Source organism: Sinocyclocheilus grahami, unplaced genomic scaffold (genome assembly GCF_001515645.1).
Source record: "Sinocyclocheilus grahami isolate Dianchi unplaced genomic scaffold, SAMN03320097.WGS_v1.1 scaffold690.1, whole genome shotgun sequence".
Classification (NCBI taxonomy): domain Eukaryota; kingdom Metazoa; phylum Chordata; class Actinopteri; order Cypriniformes; family Cyprinidae; genus Sinocyclocheilus; species Sinocyclocheilus grahami.
Window position 1 is genome coordinate 584,903 of NW_015505869.1, and position 10,076 is coordinate 594,978.

At 37.5% G+C, this 10,076-nt stretch overlaps 1 protein-coding gene across 3 annotated transcripts in view; it reads left to right on the plus strand.

Moving 5' to 3' along the window:
- The window catches only part of LOC107559538 (kalirin-like), a 153,734-nt gene that overhangs the window by 76,477 nt on the left and 67,181 nt on the right, over positions 1 to 10,076 (plus strand). For all 3 annotated transcript variants that reach the window (XM_016243397.1, XM_016243399.1, XM_016243398.1), the window contains one exon: positions 947 to 1,049. In XM_016243397.1, coding sequence (XP_016098883.1) covers positions 947 to 1,049 — 103 coding nt within the window. The remainder of the gene's footprint in view (positions 1 to 946; positions 1,050 to 10,076) is intronic.

Sequence of the window (10,076 nt, forward strand, 5' to 3'; positions counted from 1 at the left end):
CAAAGATACTGCAGTTGTAAACGCTGATATTTGTAGATTCTGCTTTTTTTTGTGATCAATGATGTGATCAAAACATTTGTATGTCGCTTTGGATCAAAGCAGCTGCTAAATGACTAAATCTGTAGAAAGAATGAGACCAAACACTACCCATGAATATTCATAACCATTTATGCATGACAATGCAGGAGGCTTATGCTCATGTATAAACATTTGCCATCTTGTCTCTCCTCACGCAAGCTTCAATTGCTTGTTAAAATGTGTGCATATGGGAATAAGGATGTGCAGTGAAGCCAATATCTGTTGCAATAGTACAATTATTTGTATTTGTATTCTGATAAAGCTGGATGTGGGCAGGGAAAGTTTGAAAAGAAAGAATGTTTGTCCCTTTTTATATGTAATTCTGTTCTCTTCGTGGTTCACATATAAACATGCCTGTTATCATTTATAACTTGATTCCTTTTTAGTACAAAATGTCTGTAAATATATTTTTCTTTAAAGCCATTTATGTATAAATGTGAACACATCAGAAACAGCAAAGCGACTCATGTTTATTCTAATCAGATCTCATTAGAAAAATTAATAATAGTATGAAGTTGTGCTTTCTTATGAATTTGTATGATATGATTTGTACAAAACATACAATTTTTAGAAAAAAGCATGAAGCTCCACCCCTAAATATAACAATCAGGGGGTGTAAGCAGATGCAAAAAGAGATCTTACAAATTCATACGAATTAGTCACCAAATGTCAATAGTTATGAATACAATGAGATTGTGTCACTTTTGCGGTGTCTAAAATACTGTGCTGTCACCTGGCTCTCCTGTTATCCAGCAAGAGCAAGGACTGACTGTATCTAATGATTATTATTCTTTGTTTGAATTTGTTTAAAGTATTCAGCTTCGGGCACATCCCTAATCGGGACTTTTATTTGTGTGTTTGGTTGCAGGGAGGCTGGTGAGGATGCTGACAGTCAGGGAGATGGCAGCAGTCAGCCGGACACAATCTCCATCGCATCCAGAACCTCTCAGAACACTGTGGACAGTGACAAGGTACAAACGCACAGATCTGACCTCTGACCTCTGGAGCTGCTCTCGGTTCTACTGACCTGAGGCATCAGAAGCAGCACACAGGGGCCAAACTTTGAGTCATTTAGATATCCTTTATAGATATATTTGCATATTGTACACACTATACAGGTGCATCTCAATAAATTAGAATGTCGTGGAAATACTGAATAAATGAACTTTTCCTCTATAACTTATAGAGATGCACCTGTATATGCTGCATACAGTAAAAATAGTGTGATTAGTAAGTTAACTACTGAACTGAATTCTTAGGTAAGTTTTGATCTGAACCGCATACTACTACTATTTTTATTTTATTTTTTCAATACAAAGCTATAAAAAGAGTTACTAGAATGCATACTAAATGCAGGACTTTCCACTAAAAATCAAACCCCAACTCCAGACTCCACCCCCTGAAGGGTCAGGTGATCAGTGATTGACAGGTGTATGCCACACAGGGTTTCCCTGCTTTAGTAATGGAGCAGGGGCTGTCATGCTCCAGCACACACAGGTGATGAGTACAGTGCTCATGAGCGGTAAACAGATGTGTTAGACAGTCATGTTCAACCATGAAAAGTCTCTTCAAACTGTGTGCTGGATTCAGCCCTCAGAGGAGCTATGAGACGCCCTATCAAATCAAAGTAAGACACACTGAGCACACGTGTTTGTGCTGGTGTTTTAGGCACTTCCATAATAGCTTGTGGTGTTTTATGAGCTGTGCGTGTTTGTGTTGTGAGGTTAGTTTGTTTTGGAGATGACCGCATCGCTGTGACTTGCTTTTGCTCAGAGGAGAACATGTGTTACCAACTCTTGACTCTGAAGAGTAACACTTCACCAGTTTCCTCCTGGTGGGATTTTAAAATACTCTGCTCTGACTGAATTTTACACAACTATATGTTGCCTATCCTTGGCATTGTTGTGTTGTTTTGTAAAAGAGGAAGCAGCAGAACATATTTATGCCTTAATACTGTATTTGTGACTTTATAATGAGACAGTGGAGTCTCTGAATGCAGTAAATTGTTTTGAGATGGACCATGATGGCTGACTACTTGAATAATCATCCAGCAACCCGCTAAGTCTATTTATTCTAGATTTAGACCTTTAGGCTGTGCTGCCGTTTTTTTACCAATTTAATTTGAGATGTTTTTTCATAGTTTCCACTCTGCCTGAATGAATCAAAACGTGGTGACTTTTTATAGAAATGCAATCTGAAGGGGGAAAAAGCTAGTCTAAATGATCATTCAAAAAATTCACACCTTGGCTTTTCATGGTCAAAATTAACCTACCATGGGAATGAATAGGTAAATATGGAAGCCCGTTTCCGCCACTAAATAAAAAATAAAACAAGGTAATTGCGACATTTTGACATTCAGAATTGTGTGATATAAACTCACAATCGCGACTTTATATCTCGCAATTCTGACTTTTTTCTCAGAATTGCAAAATATGAAATCGCAATTCTGAGTAAAAAGTCAGAATTGTGAGCGAAAAAGTCGCAATTACCTTGTTTTATTTTTTATTCAGTGGCGGAAACAGGCTTCCATAGCTAAAGACCCTAACACAGAGCAATTTTTAGCATGCGTTAAATAATCTGTATCTACAGTATATATCACCCACAATGTTGAACGAACACACAGAAATGAAGGAGAGAGACCATAAAATGTCCAGAGTGTAACAGATTCACACACTTACACACCTAGAGAGAGTTGTGAGTCCATGACTGTAAGCTTTACTGTGAAAAATAAACAAATAAATAACTAGAAGTTGACAATTATTAGGGTAATGTCTAAATCGGTGGTTCTCAACCTTTTTTTCCACTGGGCCGCACTATTGTCCAAGTGCAAGTCTCACGGGCTGCATGTTGTCATTTACATATTACGTCACCAATACAAACCAACCAGATTTATAATATTACAGCCTAAATATCTAAATGATTACATTTATTGAAATAAATAATTCTACTCGCCTTTAATAAAACACCTGATGCTGTCGGGAGCTGACCAATTTTGTGAAATTCGGCTCGAAAGGAGTAACAGCACAATGAAGTTGCGATTGTAAGTTGCAGTCTGTAAGATCCAAATATGGAAAGCACTTTTGAATTTAAAGGGGTCATAAGATGCGATTTCAAGTTTTCCTTTCTCTTTGGAGTGTTACAAGCTGATAGATAAGATTCCTGAAGTTGCAAAGACTAAAGTCTAAAAACCAAAGAGATATTCTTTATCAAAGTTAAGACTCTGCCACGCCCCCCTAAAACGGCTCGTTCTAACACGCCCCCACATATCTACCTCACTATGTGGAAATATTAGCATAATGCGCCCAAATGTTCACGCAAAGAAAGAAGGCGTGGTTTCAGTAACCGCAGTTAGTGTTGAAGCAGCATGTCAGGGAGATGCTGTGTGTTTCTAGACGAACGCAAAAGCACTTTATTTGGCGTGTGTGTGTGCGCGTACGTGCGTGCGTGCGTGCGTGCGAGAGAGAGAGAGAGAGACCAGCTTCATCACTGTGTCTGTCACGGTTTTTTTATTTTTTCACAAGTTGACAGCAACCTGGCCCAATACATGATAGATTCTTATATTTGCTTAATGTTTTAGCTTACAGAAGATTTTTACTGTAGTGACGTTCAAAAGTTTGTTTATAGAAATGATGGTGAAATTAAGAAATGTGCATGTAAATATACTTAAAAATAATTAAATAAAATGTAAATCATCTAAAATCCCTTAACAAAAACATTATAGCTTATATTTGTTTAGTGCATTTTTAAATTAATGTAAAAACTCAAATGAATTGTAAAACTGAAGGTTATTTTTTAATTGTGTTCAGCATGGGGGGCCGCATTTGGGTGGGCCGTGGGTTTTTTTATTTTTTCACAAGTTGACAGCAACCTGGCCCAATACATGATAGATTCTTATATTTGCTTAATGTTTTAGCTTACAGAAGATTTTTACTGTAGTGACGTTCAAAAGTTTGTTTATAGAAATGATGGTGAAATTAAGAAATGTGCATGTAAATATACTTAAAAATAATTAAATAAAATGTAAATCATCTAAAATCCCAAAATAAGTGCATAATTTTATTGTTTCTACTTCCAGGAAATTAGTGTTCTTTCATTGAAGAAATAAAACCTCTTAAGCGCAATTATTTAGCAACTTGAGGAGTGAATAAGATAAAAAATTACTTCAAAGCTTTTTTTTATTTATTTTTATCCAGTGTCCCTTTTAAAGTCATTCAGGCAATCTGCTGATCCAGTGTCGAATTTGTAAATGAGGTTTTGACCTGATTTGAAACATGTCTTTTAGAAATACACAATTAATCCAGTAGTTAACACACACTGGGCCTCATTTACGAAATGAACGTATGAAAGAAAATTGGGCGTACGGTCGTTTCAACGCAAAACTTGGAATTTTATCAATATGGATGTGAGCAGTGGCTACGATGAAATCTCAAATCTGGTTGAGTTACCTGAACTTGCGCGCAGCATAGTAAATATGCTGGAGAATTGCAGAATGACAGCGTTTTGTTGTTGTCCTGACTGTCAAACGAAGCTCATTAGTCGATCGTTAACCAGTAAGATTAGAATGTCTTTTTTTTCGGTTTTGTACTGGGCTTATTGAGCTTTATATGCGCGAATAGCAGCGTAAACAAGACCATGAGTATTCAGTCGTCACATCATGCAGCTGCAGCGCTTCTGTGAAAAGAAAAAAACAAAGTCTAGAAGGAATAAAATTAATAGGATCACACAAAAGATAGCCTATATGTTTGGAATTACAAGGTTAACGGGTGTTTGTGGAGTAAGATCGATTTCTCTTTCACGAGATTACTTCCTCTTTTTGGCCGGGTTTCGTTTCTCCGTGTCGTAAACTCTAGGGGCGAGGCTTCTAAACTGGGTGTGTTTTTAGGGGTGTGGTATTCAAATGACGATTGTTTTCAGCCGCCACATTTATCAACGTGCGATCATTCGTACGATGAGATTGGCATTTATTTTTACAAATATAAAATGTTTTAATTCTTAGATAATAACAATGCCGATTTCAATTATATTTTGACCACTGAACTATGTTTGCATTTCAGAAATTTGGTCACCTTAACAAACAGGCATGAGGACAGGTAAACCAAAAAGACAAATTCAGACGCATGAGACACGACCAAAGGTGTTCACTAATGAGAAGAGCAGCCTTACTGAGCCTTTAACCTCTACTGAACTCAACCAATCAGAGACGCTTCAGAGAGAGAGGGGGAGAGAGGGAGGGAGGGAGGGAGAGAGAGAGAGAGAGAGAGAGAGAGACGAGAGAAAGCAAGGACAGAGTCGTGGAAAGAGGACAGATAAGTCATCATGCCAAAGTGGATGAGTTTTAAACTTTTCAAAGAGAGCAGTCGTGTAAGTAAGCTTCATCAGATCATTTCTGTTTCTTTCTTGACTCTATTAGTCAAGTGTAGTATAATGGTCTCGGTGTGTGTGTGTGTGAGGATATCAGGGCTTTATTGACAGAGTGTGTGAGCCGGTTGTCTGTGATCGCGCTGGTTGAAGGTGTGGAGACTAGTTATTTTCTGAGCGCTGTGCTGTGAAACTGGAAACTGTTTTTTGCATAGGTGTTACTTCCCATGTTATTAGTTATAAGTAATATGTGAAATTAGTTTTATTGAAGCACAACAGCTGTCCCTCAGATGTTAGTTATTATAGTGTGTGTCTGTGTGTCTCTGTGTCTGTGTGTGTGTCTCTGTGCCTGTATGTATCTGTGTGTCTGTGTGTCTGTGTCTCTGTCTGTTTGTGTGTGTGTGTGTGTGTGTGTGTGTGTGTGTGTGTGTCAGTCAGTACAGCATTCCATAAGGACATGTAAATGTTACACTGAGGTAGATAGAGCAGTGGCAGGAAGTGGATTATTAACACAGTCGACTCACACTGACATAATCTCCCATACACACCCTCTTTTTTACTATCATATTTAAAGTGAAAGGGGAATTGTCATTTTTATTTGTTGCTCTCCCTCATGTTTTGCAAACACATTTGAAGCCATTGGGCTTTCTTACTTCTGTAGAACACGAAAGGAGATGTTTTGAAGAATGTTCCTGATGATCTTTACCAAAGAAGAAAAAAATACAGACAGACATAAATAAAATTAGTCAATGCGATTTACAATAGATTTGTCTGAGGAACAAATTTCAACCATTATTTAATGAAAACGTCAGCCATAGCTTTCAAATATTAAAGTGACGTGACATGTGGCCAAGTATGGTGACCCATACTAGGAATTAGTGCTCTGCATTTATCCCATCCTAAGTGGGATAAACACACACACGGTGAACACACACACACCGTGAACACACACCCAGAGCAGTGGGCAACCATTATGCTGCGGCGCCCGGGGAGCAGTTGGGGGTTCGGTGCCATGCTCAAGGGCACCTCAGTCGTGGTATTGAAGGTGGGAGAGAGCGCTGTACATTCACTCCCCCCACCTACAATCCCTGCCAGTACGAGACTCGAACTCACTCACACACTGGAACCTTTGGGTTACGAGTCCGACTCTCTAACCATTAGGCCATGACTTTCCCCAAATAAAAATAAACTCCTGTGAAAGCAGGAGCCTTTTAATCATGTTAAATCAATTTAAACATGTGAACAAAATATGTGTATTTTTAAATATACTTCAAAATAATGGTCAAAAATATATATTTGCTAAAACATGTTTCGAAATATATTTATGTAAAAATATTATTTTCTAAAATTATATTTTTGGCTTTTGTTGTTAATTAAAAAAAAAAAAAAAACGTTTTAAAAACTGTATTTGTTGTCTGTAACACATTAACTTGAACATGAACAGCAAAAAAAAACCATAGAGCATATATTTAAAATGCATGAGTATATATGTATGTATTTATGTATTGGCTGTATGGGATATGATTGGTTCTCACATGTCTCATAACATAAAATGGATTACATGTTCTAGATGTCATTGGGTCTGATATTTGTGTAGCTTCACAAGAAAAGAATTTGCTATATTATAAACCGAGATTAAACGAGATGGAAAGCAGTGTTCAGACAGCTCAGAGAATTGTCTTCCTGCAGTCCTCGGCGTGAAAACACACAGGCTCTTCATACTGCTCAGAGACACCTCTGATCTCCAAGATTTATCATGCAATCTGTGAGACATTTCCCATCAAGCCCATGTGACGTTCATGTCCTTTCTGACGCGTGATCTTCTCCTTCTGAGACCCCAAATTACCTAGCAACCCTCCTTTCCTCTCGATCGCTACGGCGACCTGATACTCTGCCGAGCAGATGGTGCGAGAGTGTGAACGAGGAAGCAGACTGAACACATCTGCTGAACACCGACCACAACTACATGCTCAATGACAAAAACCCCTACATAAAGCTTGTTACATACGTTTAGTAAAGTCCACTGCTTAACTATGGAAACACCTTTCTGCCACAGGGAGACAGACGGACAAATAAACAAACAAACAAAAATAAATAAATAAATGAGAATTGAAATCGAAATTGAACAAACTTGCAATAGCAAGAAAAAGTATTGTGAGATCATTTTACTTTTTTTTTTTTTTTTTTTTTTTTTTTTTTTTTACTTTTCCCCCCATATTTAACAGTGACGTTCCATTCAATGCCATTCAATTTCTAGAAAATCCTCATTCAAAAAGTTTGCAACTTTATGAAATGTCTTTGTTGAAAATGATTGAGAAATATACTTTCAGAACCAAGACCACTGAAATAGTAGTGTAGTAGCAGTAACCTCTTTTCTTTTCTTTTCTTTTCTTTTCTTTTCTTTTCTTTCCATTTTATTTTATATTATTTGTCCCATTTTTTTATTGTATTCCTTAATTTTCTTGATTTTTTTCTTTTCTTTTATTATTTTATATATATATATATATATATATTAATATTAATATTGTATTATTTTGTATTTAATTTTTTTTTTAATTTATTTTTTTTTTTGCTGTCATTGTTCTTTTAATGTCCATTGAGTTTAAATAATTATAAATAGGTAAAGCATTTTATGTTTTGCCTTTAATAAGTCTTTGCAGCACATCCCTGCTAGGATAAAAATGCTTTTTGTATTAATCATCTGAAAGTGTGGTTAGGATCTCTACAGAATGGACTAATCTTAGACTCATTCTGCAGTCTAGTGCGGTAATCTTCACAGAGTCTGGAGGAATATGAACTCTAATTAAACACTGACCAGTGACCTGCTGTGACTCTGAGAACATTTTGACCATTTACTCATTTACTGGTTCTGCACTTCGCTCTGCTGGTGCGGATCTGAGCGTCGTATTTGGACTCTTCTGTCAGTGTGTGTGTGTGTGTGGTTTGGTCGGCTGATGGTGTGTTGAGTAATATCAGCAGAAGTTAAACAGCACTCTCATTCAGCATGGTGCCTTATGATGTCAGCATCATGTCCCAGTTTGTAATTTGTACATTTTGTCTTGTGAAAGGTTTTTGACCTGCCTGATTTATTGTGTCCTAAAAAAGCAATCACAGCTTTGGTTTATCACATGAACACGACTGGAATTCTCGCAAATTTTCATGATCCACTAATCATGTTGTTTCATGTGTTTGTTTAAATGGCGCTTTAATCATTTTTATATACTATTGTATTAACGTGAATATAACTACTTATTTAACTACTTTAATTATAATTTCTTCTTCACAATACGACTATGTAATTCCACAGCACTCTCAAACGAAATATGGCTGCTTTAGTAATGTTTTGTGTGTTTTATGTTTCTCTTATAAGAAGTGATTCATATGGTATATAAGGAGCAGGAACGTGTTCTGCTCTGTGACCCTGCGACTCTGTTACGTGTGGCATAACATAACCAGCACTATCTCACACTGCATTCATTAAGAGTGGCCTTATTATGCCTGAGTACCATTTGGTTCATAGTTCATACAGGAAACTAATGACTTGTAAAAGATGGACATAATAGTTCAGAGTTTTATCAGCCATTGCATATCATGTCAATACATTAATGTTAGTTGATCCATGGAGAAAAAAAGTACTTGATTTTGATTTTGACTCAATACTGAGCACGTAGTTATAGTTGGCTAAAACTAAAACCGTAAAAAAAAAAAAATTCAACATAAACTGAAATAAAATATAACTCCGCTATTTCAGCTATTTGCCCATACAACAATGCTCATTTCATTTAACTTGATATACTAAAATTACTAAAAATTAAAATAAATAAATAAAAAATACAAATGATATAGGCTTATTTTTCAATAAGAATATTAATAAAAACACCATCAAATTACTAAAACTATAACATATCAGTGATACTTTAATAACACTCCCTGACTGATGTGTCATACTATTCTGAATTTGATTCTGTGGGTTGTATTTTATTCTTAATGAAGCTTATGAGACCTAATTGAGTTCTTAATTCAGTTTAGTTTGACTTTTTCCCATATGTTTCTGCTAAGATTCCTTTGGAGGAAAAAAAAGCACTCACGCACGCACTCACTCACTCACTCACTCACTCACTCACTCACTCACTCTCACACTCACTCACTCACTCACTCACTCACTCACTCACTCACTCACTCACTCACTCACTCACTCACTCACTCACTCACTCACTCACTCACTCACTCACTCACTCACTCACTCACTCACTCACTCACTCACTCACTCACTCACTCACTCACTCACTCACTCACTCACTCACTCACTCACTCACTCGCGCACGCACGCACGCACTCACTCACACTCACACTCACGCACGCACGCACGCACGCACGCACGCACGCACGCACGCACGCACGCACGCACGCACGCACGCACGCACGCACGCACGCACGCACGCACGCACGCACGCACGCACGCACGCACGCACGCACGCACTCACTCACTCACACACACTCACGCACACACACTCGCACTCACTCACATTCTCACTCGCTCACGTACTCTCACGCACTCTCACTCACACACTCACTCACACACACACTCACTCACTCACACACGCATTCACTCACTCACTCTCACACTCACTCACTCACTC